Here is a 14,967-nt window from a genome sequence, read left to right as displayed (position 1 = left end):
GGGGGAAAGAACTCCAAAGAGGCCGATCCCTCCACGGAACATTAAGTTTGGTAGCTCCCCCATCACCCCACCCAAACACCTGACAGACTGAAAGCCTGCAGCAGCCCACTATTAAAGCGTCTGTTAAAGAGCAGTGTCCGCAGGTCAACCAAGAGCCAGCTAGTGTGGGAAAGTGCTCAGGTCTTGGCAGGATTCCGCCCTCAGGAGAGGGTTAAAAGTAACTGCCGGGCCAGCTACCATAGCTGCTCCTACTTGACTTCTCCGGAGGCTGACACCACGCGAAAGTGTCTAGCTGTTTATTTCCTTGCTCACCACCCCTCCCACCAGTGAACTCTCTGTAGCAGGAGCCTCTGCCGCTCCACAAGCTCTGGCACGTGCACCCAACAGCTTAGATACTGGTCAGCTGACTGAGGGAATCAATACATGTTCACAAGTTCTGGGGTGACAGCTGGCATATAGTTAGGTGACAGTTGTTTGGGTTAGATCTTAAGTGAGAAAAACGAAATAATACATATAAGCCATGTATTTCATTTAAAAACTGCTCTTTCTGAATCACTTTTAAATATGGTATTATTAATATTATATTTATTAAACACCAACATATGCATTTTAAACCTTAGAAGGCCACAAAGTCCATCATTCTTGACTTCAGTATGTGGCTTCATAATTACATAATGTAATTGACAACATAAATAGCCAAAGTATGGTGGGTTGGTCTTTAAACACTTACAGCTTGCGCTTCCTTGTCCTCAAACATGAGCAGCTCTAGGGTGGAGTCCCCTTCCAGCGGACGGTCCAGGTCCCACAGCTCCCCATTCACTTTGGCTATCACTGTGCTTTCCGCCAGCTCCTGACTGGTGAGAGAACAGTCACGTGGGCATTAACGCATCACAGGCTAAAACAAAAGATGAAAATGATTTCTAGGGTTTCTTTCTTTAGTGGAAAGTACAAATGTAAACTAATAGATTTTTTTAAATTTTGTAACACTTTTTTTAAGTACAAAAGTAATAAGATACTTTCACTGTAAAAACTCAGAAAACAGAGAATGCACAGAATAAAATAAAAATCACATACATCTCACCACCCAGAGATCACCACTCATAACATTCTGGCACATGTTTCTCCAGTCTTTATCTATAGCCGCCCCTCCTTCACACACCACACACACACACACACACACACACACACACACACACACACACACACACACGGGCACACATGCCCATCATAAAAAAACATAGTTGCCTACATAATTTTCTTCACAACCATGCCATCAGACAGACTCCCAGAACATTCTGGAAGGACCACACTGATTAAGGAAGCCTCCTCCTGCACACCAGGTCATTGTGTGCTTATCAGAGCGTACACTGCACAGACATCTGTGCACAGGAGGCTTTGTTCTTTGGTGATTTTTCTGGGAATAGGCCTTTGGAAGTAAAATTGTTAGGTCAAAGAGCATGTGCCTCTGAAGGACTGCTGATAAATATTGTCTGAATGTACCACTTCCATGCACCCTGATTTTTTCAAACTTTGCCAATGTGATGTTGGAAATGGTTGTTTTAATTTGATTTATTGGATTATAAATGTTTACTGGCCAGTTTACGTTTATGAATTGTCCATGTCCTTTGCCTATTTTCTACTGAGGTGTTGATCCTTTTCCTTTGTGTGTGTGTGTGTGTGTCTGTCTTTTCATTAACATTTATTGTTTGAAAATTACTGACAAAAATAACATGTTAAGAGAAGAGACCTAGAAAGCACAGAAAAGCACAAAGAAAAAAAGTCACCCTCTGGACTTCCCTGATGGTCTAGTGGTTATGACTTCCTGCTTCCAACGCAGGGGGCACAGGTTTGATCCCTGGTTGGGCAACTATGATCCCACATGCGCGGCCAAAAAAAAAATTCACCCTCAATCCAGTCACCCAGAAATCACTGTTAACATTTGCTGTCCATCTTGTCATTTTTTGGATATATACATACACCAATGTAAAAATTTTAATAGTATTACTCTTTATGTTATATGATAACCTATTTTTTAAACTTAACAATAAACCATGACATTTTCCCCAACAGCAAATAGACTTGTAAAACATGCTATTTGACAGTTGCAGTAGAACTAAGATTTGCTTAATGAACCCACTATTGCTGGGATTTGGGTTATTTCTTTGTGGGTTTTGGTTTTTCTTGTTTTATTTTGACAACGACAAATAAAGCTGCAATGGACATTCTTGAACATACATCGCAGTTCCTGATTTTTCCTCAGGAAAAATTCTAGAAGTAAAACTACTGAGTCAAGGGATAAGCACTTTTAATGACTTTAATTGGACTATATTACCAAATTTTCCTATCAGGAGAGGGTCCCAAAATACCTTTCTCTGTGCTCTCACCTTCAGGAGTACAAAATTGTGTCATCTTGACAATGTAACATTTTCATTTGCATTTCTGTGAGTAACTTGAGCAGGGGCACAGCACTGTGGTTAACAGCACACACTCTAGGGTCAGGCCAACCTGGGGTTAAATACTGGACAATTTACTCAGCTTTTCTAAGCCTCGGTTTCCTCATCAGCAAGGTGGGAATTACAGGACCTTCCTCATATATTTATCCTAAGGATTAAGTAAGGTGTACTCATAATAAGAACTTAATACACGTTCAGTATTGTTATCAGTGGAGTAGAATTTTATCTTCGCCTTTGCTGGTCATGCCAGGTTGCGGAGGGCTCCTCAAGCCCATTCTCTCTGTCCTCTACAGTCAGTGCCTGGCCGTCCTTGCAGCAGGAGGTAGCCACGTGGCTTAGGTGGCGGCAGAAGCGGTGTCCAGCACTGCCAGATCTCAGCCTTAACACCATGCAGGGCAACTGTCCATCCGGCCCTCTGTAGATGGAGCACACATGTTATGACCTTTGGACCATACGGACAAGGGAACACTGTACCAGACCACCCAACAGCCAGATGGAAGGAATTTAGGTCCCCAAATAAATGTATGGAGAAGCGCTGCCTGCCAGCCTGGACCCCGCACCCCCAGACTGTTGTCATGGAGGCTCTGGTCATATTTAAGGCACTAAGTTTTCTGTGGCCTGTTGCAGCAGCTTAGCCTGTGTCTTAACTAATGCAGAAGTAAGGGCCTTCAAGTGAGTAACAAAAACAAATCATCTGGCATTGGCTTATGATGGGCGGATGGGCGGTTACACAGAAAGAGGTACTCAGACGTGGAAAGCCAATAACCCTGTTACAGCATAACAAAGTGTCTCCTAAGACTTGCAGGCAAATAACATGCTTACGATGCCTGTAGCACATGAGTAAACAAACGGTTATACAAAGGCAAACGCTGGGATACAATGGGTAACTCTCTGTGGCTTTTAACAAAATACTACCAGGCCAAGATAAGCTCAGATGGTATTTGTCCCCTTGCGAGGTAGGCTCTCTCCGCATGCTGCCTGTAAGCTGAACTGACTGGGAGCTCAGAAGTGTGAGGCTGTGCAAGATGCAAAAACAATCTTCTGTCCCAAAGAGCAGGAGGAACAGGCACTGACAGCCCTTCTCAAAGGCCACACAGAGACAGACAACACAGGCTGGTCCAACTACAAGGATCAGAGTAAGGGAGCCGCCTGCCCCCAACCTCCGGTTTTATCTGATCTCAGCCCATTTAACTGAAGGAGAGAGGAACAAGCAAAGGGCAAAGGCTAGGGAATAAAAGGGTGAGAAGTCTCTGTCTAGGAGAAATCTTCAGTATGGTTACTTTCATGGGAAACTGATTAGAAGCTTCTAGTTAGAAGGCTACTACGGTTAAATGCTTGAGGGAATTGTTTTGCCAAACAAACTACAAGCCCAGCTTACAAGTACCCGTGACCAATCCTCATGGGAGCCCTGAGCCCCACGTGTGCACCAGCCGGAGCCGCCACCAGCAAACCTCGCGGTCTCCACGATGAACAACCACCCGCACTTCAGATGCGGCAAGTGAGGGCGAGGGACAACGACAAGCCCTCCAAATTGCAAAATCAGGGCCGACAGAGAGCGGTGGACAAGAGAGCTGCTCCCAGAGGACAAAGGGTGGCCAGACGGTTTGACTCGAGCCCCACCCACGGCCAGGCTGCAGACAAGATCTGGGGGCTCCTGAGCACCACTGTCTGCCGCATCACTCCTCTTTTTTCCAAATGACACTTTAATCGTGATTGTGTTTATCCCACCACTATACACACGTGGCGTGGGCAGCCTCGTCTATCAGTTTACCTGCTGCTAGATAGAGCGCGAGCAGCCAGCCAATGGGGGTGTTGTGTGCTTCACCTGAAAATCCTCGGCTTTCTGCTGCCAGGGCCTGGAGTGGTCTCGCCGGGAGAGTGAGGGAGTGTGGGGGATGACGCACGGCAGATGCTCACAGGTGTCTGGAGGTCCCAGCGGCACGCTGCGGCAGACGCTGTCCCCAAGACCATCCTTGCTCTCTCCTGTGGTGAGAGTGCCTGGGCTGGACACGTGGCCAGCCAGAAGGAGCTACGTTTCCATTCTCTTACAGGCGGCGTGGCTGTGTGACTAAGCGTGAGCTAACAGGCTGTAGGTGGGAATTAAACGTGCTGCTCCAGGGTCTTGGCCTCAAAGCACCCTTGCTCTCCAGCCGCTCTTCCCCTGCCTGCAAGCAGGTCCATGGGTGTGACCCAGCCTCCACCCCTAGACGTGGACAAACCCTACCTAAGGGGACGGCAGAGCGACAAGATGTGGGGATCTTGGGTCCATGAAGGACTGCCTAGATCAGAGACGCCCACCAGCCTGGCCACCATGAGTCTGTCAGGGGAGAATGTGGCGTCTGCCTTATTTAAGCCATGATCTCTAGGGGCTCTTTCCTGCAGCAGTTTAGTCAGAAGCCCCTGGGGGCTCCTGGAAACACAGATGACTAACTGATTGAGGAAGTGTGGGATGGGGCCCGAGAATCTGCTCTTCCATCAAGTTCCCAGGGGATGCTAATGCTGCTGGTTTGGGGACCACATTCCGAGAACTACTCTTCAATGAACTACTATGAACTGTCCTTTGCTCATTTTTTCTGCTGGGGTATTTCCTTGGGATAAATGGCTATGTATAGAATGACTGGATCCAAGAGTTGGGCTTTGCACATTTAAGAAAGAGACTGCGCCTCTGCATCCACCCTCCAGCAGCGCCATTTCCCCAAAATCATATCAATATTAACTATTATTCATAAACCTTTGACAGACCAATAGATAATACACAATTACTTTAATTTGCATTTCTAAGATTATCTCTTCCTCCTTTTTATGCGTCATTTTTACGCATAGCTATTTTTCCTAAGTGTTTTTGACTCTGTCTGTCTTTTCCTTAATGATTTGTACCTTACATGTTACACTCAGGAAGGCCGACACTCCCTCAGAGCAGGGAAAATCATCTACGCAATCAAGTCTCAGGAAACCAAGGGAACAGTCAGTATCATTTAATTTAATAGAACTATTATTTTTAACTTTATTTTTATAACCATAAAACCATAACCTTGCTGCACCCTTACTTATTTTAATAGTTTTAATAGTTTTTCAGTTAATACTCTTCTCTAATTCACTTTTTTAGTTTCCTCCTTGTTTAATTGTTCTTTTTCTAACTGCCTGAGTTGAATTCTTGGTCATTTCATTTTTTCTTATTCAATAATAAAAGCCTTCAACACTATAAATCTGTTCCTGATCACCACTTCAGATGTATTACATAGATTTTGAAATATATTCTCCTCATTAAAAGTATTTTCTAAGAATACTCCTTTTTTACTCTTTTTATTTCTGAAAATACTTGTTTTTATTTCTTTTTACCTGAGTATTCTGAAGTTTTTTTAATTTCCTAGTTTTGTTTTATCTTGTTGTCATTTAATGCTTACTGAGTTCACAACGGATTTCACTTTGCTTACAGAATGCTAACTGTGTGTTTCTGTATTTTATTAAGATTCTGAGGAACCAAAAGCACGACCACAGGTGCCAAGAGAGAAGGCACCATCTGGGCCACAGCACAGAGATCAGGGAGTAGCCACAAAGCCTACCTTATTAGAGTGTTATTATTCAGACCATATAATCTTAATTTTGGGTTATTTGATCAAAAACTGAGAAAGGCATGTTAAAGTCTGCCACTCTTGAGTTCCTATAATTTTGTATTTCTGGTTTGATGCTACGTCATATAACTCATAAAGGTGCGTGACAAATTGGGAATTACACTGTTCTTCTATTTTAAAAATAAGCCTCAGTCTCCCATTCAATGATTCCAGCCATAAATTCTGCTGTCTGATAGTAACATTAAGACCACTGCTTTCTTCTTGTTAGGTTTGCCTGATATAGCTTTGCCCATGCTTTAGTTTTGGACAATTTTACTTTTTAGACACTCCTGCAACCCCTCTGTCATTAAACTCCAGGGTGGTTTTAAACTGGTACCTGTGGGAATGCAAGTCACTGACTGTACAATGAGAACACGTCCTATAATGAAATGACCTTGTTTCCCAAGCTTGGACAGTCTCTTCAGTGCAGGATGGCTCAGACTTCAATCCGCCAACATGCAAATGACTCTCCACGAGGAAACATAAACTTATTTTTGCCTCAAAGCCCATTCCCAGCACATCTATTCCTCTCTCCTGGAAAGCACAGGAACAGGTTGGAAGGGGCCTTTAGGGTGTATGACATAATAGGATGAAAAATACAATTTTAACCATATTTTTTAAAGGAAATCTGAAGATTTTAATTGTTGAAAAGTTTTCTTTTTCAATAAGAAGTTTATTTACATGGCAGTTTTGAGCTACAGCTTCCACAGAATTTTATTTAATGCCAGGAATTAACATTAGTCAAAACAACACAACTTCACTGAAGTATCTAATTTCTAGGAAGGTCAAAGCTTCCAGGGCTGATCATAGCTCTAACACATACATCTTCAATCTATAATTAATAGGCCTTTTTGTACATTTCTAGAGTTGCTTTCATTTTCAGAGTATCTCTCACATACAGTATTTCATTTAATCTTTACAACCTCGTAAGGTAAACGATAAAAGTATTATTATTTCCACTTAAGATGTAAGAAAACAGGCTTGGAAAGCTTGAGGGATCTGCCCACATTGGTCCAAAGACCCACCCACAGTTATTTACTGGTGGAACAATGGCTTGGAGTCAAGTCCAACAAAAGACCTGTAAAATCTCATGGAAATAACTTGATGATGAACCGGGTCAATGTAATGTCGGCTGTCAAGGATTATACATTTTTCTCTACTATATATTTTTATTAGAACTCTAAAAGTTGGACCCTTTAAAGACAAAGAGATTGTGTTCTGATATTCAATTACTTATTAAATGGCCCCTTTAGAAGGCAAGAGGGAAATAATTACCTAATTATATTTAATTTATTCAACTGAGTAAGAAAAGAATATTTTAGCAGTCCCTAAGAACACATTTTCACCAAGCTCTGGCCCAACACTCAGTACTGATTATCTGCTCCAGGTAAATATGGTTTACCTAATTTCAGCAGCCACTCGGTAAGGTGTTGTTTTCCAAGCTTCCCCTTCCACTGTTTTCCCATCAGCCACTCTTACTGTGATCACATTGCTTGTATTCCCCTTTTTTTCATAAATGGCAAGTAAGAGCTGATGATCTTTCTTCAGTATTTCAAAAAGCTTCAATCTTTCCTTCACAAAATTTGGTGGATTCTTCACCTGAAAACCATGAGAATACAGTAGGGTTAACAGACACAGTCCACTTTTTTTCTAACGGCTCAGCTCTAAGTAAGCCCCACCCCTTCTCAGCAGGCCCAGGTCACGGCCCCCACCAGCCCCTATGGCTCTGCTTTCACTCTCACCCCCTGCAGACTCCCCTCCCAGGGTCTAACTCCCTCCTAGCTCTCAGGGTCCTGCGCAAAGCCCTCCTCTTCCAACTACCACACCCACTGGCATCGCCCTTCTCCACAGGTTTAACATGCTCGTGCACAGAGCCACACAACTCAGCCCTTATTGATACACCATCTGACTTTGTTCTCTAGTTGTTTCTCCCGTTTGTCTGAACTCCTTAACCCGATGGTTCCCTGAGGCCAAGCATAATCCTCCTCTGCTCCTACCAAATGTTGATGTGACTGATCAATTCTGGATGTTTTAATGATTTATATTTAAAAAGCAAAGAAGCTCGTTTCCTTAACACAAAAGAAGAGCTCTGCTTTCTCAACTTAAATAGACTAAGGAGCCCTTTACAGCTGTGGGGCTGGCTCACCTCTAAGTTAAGACATCTTGTATCTAAGGCTAACAAAATTTTAAACACACTCCTGTGGCCCAAGTCGTAATTTACAGCCACTGTTTTCATTAAAAACCCTGGGAAATTAACTACATAAGCATATTTAAATTATAGGTAGTATTTTATATTATTTCCACAGCAATGACTTACCTCACTGTCAGGCCCGCTTTCCTTCTTTTTAATGTCCTTTTCTTGGCTCTGACTAGGAGGAGGCTGAGAAATAAAGGGAAATAATAAACAACTCATCCCAATGACAACAAAGAGCTACATATCTGAAGCCCGAAGCAGGACAGGGACAGGCCATCAGGCAGCAAGCGTCCCATGTTTAGAGGCTCACGGCTGGGGCTCTACTGACCATTACCTACAACCCTCAACAGGTAAGCCGTTTGCTGGGGTTCAGTCCTTCCTGAATGTGCACTTTCACACATGCTTGCTAAGTACACTTAATATATTTTGCTCTTTAAAAATTTTCCCCCCTAAATTTTAAACAAATAATGTCCCTGGATTAATGGTTGCATAGCTGCTGCCAGGGGCTTTAAATGCACTGTTTCAGGTGTTGCCCAGGAGCACCACAGTCCGCTGGTACAAAGACTGAGAACACCCACAGTCTGAGAAGGCCTTCAGAGCTTAAAAATGCATTACGTTAGAAGAAGGTAAGTGAACCAAAACATTAAAATACGCTATCAAATGACAATGTTAAATACGCAAATCTCAAGATAGACCTCCAAAACAAGGCAACAACTAAACACCCCAAACCACCTGTCATAAACAGCTCAGACCAGACATTCACCAGGGGGAAGGGAAGTGTTTCTACGTGGAGCTGTTGGTCTTCCTGCCCAAGGAAAGAAGACTGAGTTTTAAACACTGCAACATTTTTTTCAAAGACAGGAAAATGCTATTTCTGTCACTGAAGAAAATGTGCGGCGAGCAATTTACGGGAAGAGCTGAGACATTACAGCGTTAGGTCAGCCTGGCGATCGCTGGAAACGCAGCGGCCCCAACGTGTCCAGCCCGTCGCGGGTTCCCGGCCCGAGTGAGGGCGCGGGGCAGGGGCCCGGGAGGGCAGGCCCCGCCCCCCGCCGCCGCCGCCGCCGCCGCCGCAGCGCACCTGCCGCCGCGCGCACGCCCACCTGCCGCCCCAGGGCTCTCAGCGCACCAGCTCCGCCGCGCCCTGTGGACAGGCCCCCACCCGGTACCTGCACGCCCGCGGCCGCGCGCCCGGCCTCCTGCCTCAGGGCGCTCTCCCGTCGCGCCTGGTGGCTCAGCTCCTCCGCGAGGCACAGCCGCAGGCGGTACAGGCGGTGGCGCAGCTCGCGGTTCTCGGCCCGCAGCTGCGCCACCTCGCGCGTGAGGCACGGCCCCTCGGCCTGGCAGCGGTCGGGCGCGTTCAGCTGCTCGTCCCTCAGGCGGTGGACCTCCGTCCACAGCCAGCGGATGTCCTCCTCCTGCCGCGCCAGGCGCGACGCCACAGCGTCCGCCGCCAGGGCCTCGGCCGCCATGGCGTCCGCCTCGCCTCACACAGGTACCAGCGCCCCGTGGGATACAGTCGCCTGCGAAGAGGCGCACTGCAATGTCGGGCCGGGGCCGACGCTATATAAATGGCGGGAGGCGGGGGTGGGGAGGAACGGGGCGGCGGGGCGGGGCGGGGCTGGCTGTGCAGTGTAGAGGCGGGACGATAGGAGCTGAGGAGAGCGGAGATATGGGGCGGGGCTATAGGAACTGTAGGGGGCCGGGCGATGGGGAGGGGTGGGACCGGCTTACACTGCAGGGGCAGGCTATAGGAACTGTAGGGGGCGGAGTGAAGGGGAGAGACGGAGTGATAGAACTGTAGGGGGCGGGGTGATGGGGAGGGGTGGGGCTGGCTTGCACTGCAGGGGCGGGCTATAGGAATTGTATGGGGCGGAGTGAAGAGGAGAGACTGAGCGATAGGAACTGTAGGGAGGGGTGATGGGGAGGGGTGGGGTCGGCTGTGCACTGCAGAGGCTGGGCTACTGGAACTGTAGAGGGCGGGGCAAAGGAGAGGGGTGAGGCTGGCTGTGCACTGCAGGGGCAGGGCTGTAGGAACGGGGCGGGGGAGACGGGGAGGGGCGAGGAGACGGGTTGGGGCGGGGCTGGTGGACCCACGTTGAACATGCTTCGGGGCTGGGGGGCCAAAACAGGCAGAGTGACCTGGAGAGTGGAGTGGGCCCTAAACAGGCTCACTGTGCCTTCAAAGCGACGAGTATGTTGCCAAAATGCATATTGTCCAAAACCATCTCCCTTCCCAGAATGGCTCCTGTTTTCCCTCTCGTGAATCCCGGCAGTTGCCATTCTTTCAACTTGCCACCGGGTTCTAAAAAGTGGCCACTGAGAATTGACCTTCTTTGGCCTCATGCCAAGGCTGCCCAAATGCAAAGGTCGCTGCACCAGGGCGCACAGATCACTACAAAAATTTAAATCTGATGGCAAGAAATTGCTAGTTCCTCGAGGGTAGGGCAAATGCCACATAGGTCTTTGTATCCCTCATAACCATGAGCACACACACCTTCCCGTAGTAGGAACACAAGTTGGTTTTTATTGACATTCTTAGGGCTTAGAATGTGGCAAACCTTGTTCTAAATTCTTTACACAGATATTAACTCCTTTAATACTTACAGCGAGAGACACTATTGTTATAGCCGTTTATAGATGGAAAACTGAAGAACACAGAAACTAAGTGTTCAAGGTCACACCACCACTGCATGGCACAGTTGAGGTTCAAGCTTCGACCCTCCGAGGTATGTTCATGTGCTCAGCACTAGGCTGCCTTTCGACTGCGGTAAAGTTTAACCGGACAGGTAGCCTGATGAGATACAGGCCATGAAAGTCATCGTGGTTCCAAAATGGGAGAGCTTAGTTCGGACTGGTGCAGTTGGGAAGGGAGCAGATGCTCTGGAAAATAAAGGTTGGCAGGTGTTAGGAAGGAGGAGAGGTGGATGAATGCCTCTGTAGGAGGTGAGGGGGCGAGCTGATTGGAGTCACACACAGCTCCCAGGAGGAGGTTCCATAAGTATGACACTAATAGCAGTGCGTCTTTGTTATTCCCTCCCCTGACCAGCTTCTGGACGGAGTTACACAGACTCACAGGCTCCACAGCCTTCCCACTCTCTTCCCCACTTCCCCCCATGTGATTTCTGCTCCTCCCGTTCTGGCGTGACCTACGCGCTGTCAAATGCCGTGGCCTTTGTAATTTGTCTCTCTTAGGCCCCATCGCCAACCCCCAGGAAACCGCTGATCTGCTTTCTGTCACTATAGGTTAGTTTACATTTTCTGGAGTTTTCTATAAATGGAATCATATGGTATGTACTCCTTTTATTTGGCTTCTTACGCTCAGCATAGTAATTTTGAGATTTACCCATGTTGTTGGGTATATCAATTCTTTCTTTCTCTCCTTCTTTCTTTCCTTCCTTCCTTCCTTCATTCTTTCTCTCTTTCTTTCCTTCCTTCCACCTCCCTCTCTCCCTCCCCCTCTCTCTCTCTTTCCTTCTTTCTTTCTCTTTTTTTTTTCATTATTTTTATTGCAGTATAATTGCTTTACAATGTTGTGTTAGTTTCTGCCATACAGCAAAGTGAATCAGCCATATGCATATGCACATCCCCTCCCTCTTGGACCTCCCTCCCCACCCCATCCCACCCAACTAGACCATCACAGAGCGCCGAGCTGAGATCCCTGTGCTATACAGCAGGTTCCCACTAGCTATCTATTTTACACATGGTAATGTATTTATGTCAAACCTAATCTCCTGATTCATCCCACCCTCTCCTTCCTCCCCTGTGTCCACACGTCCATTCTCTACGTCTGCATCTCTATTCCTGCCCTGCAAATAGGTTCATCTGTACCATTTTTCTAGATTCCACATATATGCATTAATATACGATATTTGTTTCTCTCTTTCTGACGTACTTCACTCTGTATGACAGATTCTAGGTCCATCTACATCTCTACAAATGACCCAATTTCATTTCTTTTTATGGCGGAGTAATATTCCATTATATATATGTACTACATCTTCTTTATCCATTCATCTGTCAGTGGACATTTAGGTTGTTTCCATGTCCTGGCTATTGTAAATAGTGCTGCAGTGAACATTGGGGTACATGTGTCTTTTTTTTTTTTTTTTTTTTAATGTGTCTTTTTGAATTATGGTTTTCTCAGGGTATATGCCCAGTAGTAGGATTGCTGGGTCACATGGTAGTTCAGTTTTTAGTTTTTTAAGGAACCTCCATACTGTTCTCCATAGTGGCTATATCAATTTACATTCCCAGCAACAGTGCAAGAGGGTTCCCTTTTCTCCGCACCCTCTCCAGCATTTACTGTTTGTAGATTTTCTGATGATGGCCATTCTGACCGGTGTGAGGTGATACCTCACTGTAGTTTTGATTTGCGTTTCTCTAATAATTAGTGCTGTTGAGCATCTTTTCATGTGCCTCTTGGCCATCTGTATGTCTTCTTTGCTGAAATTTCTATTTAGGTCCTCCACCCATTTTTTGATTGGGTTGTTTGTTTTTTTGATATTGAGCTACATGAGCTGTTCATATATTTTGGAGATTAATCCTTTGTCTGTTGCTTCATTTACCAATATTTTCTCCCATTCTGTGGGTTGTCTTTTTGTCTTGTTTATGGTTTCCTTTGCTGTGCATGAGCTTTTAAGTTTCATTAGGTCCCATTTGTTTATTTTTGATTTTGTTTTCATTGCTCTAGGAGGTGGGTCAAAAAAGATCTTGCTGTGATTTACGTCAAAGAGTGTTTTCCCTATGTTTCCCTCTAAGAGTTTTATAGTGTCCGATCTTAGATTTAGGTCTTTAATCCATTTTGAGTTTATTCTTGTGAATGGTGTTAGGTAGCATTGTAATTTCATTCTTTTACTTGTAGTTGTCCGGTTTTCCGAGCACCATTTATTGAAGAGACTGTCTTGTCTCCATTGTATATTCTTGCCTCCTTTGTCATAGATTAGGTGGCCATAGGTGCATGGGTTTATCTCTGGCCTTTCTATCCTGTACCATTGACCTATATTTCTGTTTTCGTGCCAGTACCATACTGTCTTGATTACTGTAACTTTGTAGCATAGTCTGAAGTCAGGGACCCTGATTCCTCCAGCTCCGTTTTTCTTTCTCAGGATTGCCTTGGATATTCAGGGTCTTTTGTGTTTCCATAAAAATTGTATAAGTTTTTGTTCTAGTTCTGTGAAAAATGCCATTGGTAATGTGATAGGGATTGCACTGAACCTGTAGATTGCTTTGGGTAGTATAGTCATTTTCACAATATTGATTCTTCCAATCCAGGAGCATGGTATATCTCTCCATCTGTTTGTGTCATCTTTGATTTCTTTCATCAGTGTTTTATAGTTTTCTGAGTACAGGTCTTTTGCCTCCTTAGGTAGGTTTATTCCTAGGTATTTTATTCTTTTTGTTGCGATGGTAAAAAGGATTGTTTCCTTAATTTCTCTTTCTGATCTTTCGCTGTTAGTGTATAGGAATGCAAGAGATTTCTGTGCATTAATTTTGTATCCTGCAACCTTACCGGATTCATTGATTAGTTCTACTAGTTTTCTAGTGGCATCTTTAGGATTTTCTATGTAAAGTATCATGTCATCTGCAAACAGTGACAGTTTTACTTCTTCTTTTCCAATTTGTATTCCTTTTATTTCTTTCTGTTCTCTGATTGCCATGGCTAGGACTTCCAATACTATGTTGAATAAGAGTGGTGAGAGTGGACATCCTTGTCTTGTTCCTGATTTTAGAGGAAATGCTTTCAGTTTTTCACCATTGAGAATGATGTTTGCTGTGAGTTTGTCATATACGGACTTTATTATGTTGAGGTAGGTTCCCTCTATGCCCACTTTCTGGAGAGTTTTTATCATAAATGGGTGTTGAATTTTGTCAAAAGCCTTTTCTGCATCTATTGAGATGATCATATGGTTTTTATTCTTCAATTTGTTAAAATGGTGTATCACATTGATTGATTTGTGTATATTGAAGAATCTTTGCATCACTAGGATAAATCCCAATTGATCATGGTGTATGATCTCTTTAATGTGTTGTTGGATTATACTTGCTAGTATCTTGTGGAGGATTTTTGCGTCTATGTTCATCAGTGATATTGGTCTGCAATTTTCTTTTTTTGTGGTATCTTTGTCTGGTTTTGGTATCAGGGTGATGGTGGCCTCATAGAATGAGTTTGGGAGTGTTCCTCCCTCTGCAATTTTTTGGTAGAGTTTGAGAAGGGTAGGTTTTAACTCTTCTCTAAATGTTTGATAGAATTTGCCTGTGAAGCCATCAGGTCCTGCACTTTTGTTTGTTGGAAGATTTTTAATTACAGTTTCAATTTCATTACCTGTGATTGGTCTGTTTATATTTTCTAATTCTTCCTGGTTTGGTCTTGGAAAGTTGTACCTTTCCAAGAATTTGTCCATTTCTTCCAGGTTGTCCATTTTATTGGCATATAGTTGCTTGTAGTAGTCTCTTGTGATCCTTTGTATTTCTGTGATATCAGTTGTAATCTCTCCTTTTTCATTTCTAATTTTATTGATTTGAGTCCTCTCCCTTTTTCTTGATGAGTCTGGCTAAAGGTTTATCTGTTTTGTTTATCTTTTCAAAGATAAAAGGACAAGCTTTTAGTTTTATTGATCTTTGCTATTGTTTTCTTCGTTTCTATTTCATTTATTTCTGCTCTGCTCTTTATGATTTCTTTCCTTCTACGAACTTTGGGTTTTCTTTG

The 14,967-nt window shown here is 44.5% G+C and overlaps 2 protein-coding genes across 10 annotated transcripts in view; one reads left to right on the top strand and one right to left on the bottom strand.

Moving 5' to 3' along the window:
• The window catches only part of TARS3 (threonyl-tRNA synthetase 3), a 51,819-nt gene extending 41,966 nt beyond the window's left edge, over window positions 1-9,853 (bottom strand). For all 4 annotated transcript variants that reach the window (XR_014260298.1, XR_014260299.1, XM_082448637.1 and 1 more), the window contains exons 1-4: window positions 9,428-9,853; window positions 8,382-8,444; window positions 7,467-7,663; window positions 731-854 (exon numbers count right to left, since the gene is read on the bottom strand). Coding sequence is in view for 2 of the 4 variants with exons in the window: in XM_082448637.1 (XP_082304763.1) it covers window positions 731-854; window positions 7,467-7,663; window positions 8,382-8,444; window positions 9,428-9,730 (687 nt within the window). In the remaining 2 variants the exon portion in view is untranslated. The remainder of the gene's footprint in view (window positions 1-730; window positions 855-7,466; window positions 7,664-8,381; window positions 8,445-9,427) is intronic.
• The window catches only part of TJP1 (tight junction protein 1), a 341,605-nt gene continuing 336,319 nt past the window's right edge, over window positions 9,682-14,967 (top strand). For all 6 annotated transcript variants that reach the window (XR_014260292.1, XM_082448491.1, XM_082448496.1 and 3 more), the window contains exon 1: window positions 9,682-9,753. The gene's annotated coding sequence lies outside the window, so the exon portion shown is untranslated. The remainder of the gene's footprint in view (window positions 9,754-14,967) is intronic.

Source organism: Balaenoptera physalus (assembly GCF_965194825.1).
Source record: "Balaenoptera physalus genome assembly, chromosome: 2".
Lineage (NCBI taxonomy): Eukaryota > Metazoa > Chordata > Mammalia > Artiodactyla > Balaenopteridae > Balaenoptera > Balaenoptera physalus.
This window is presented reverse-complemented; position numbering and strand designations above follow the sequence as displayed.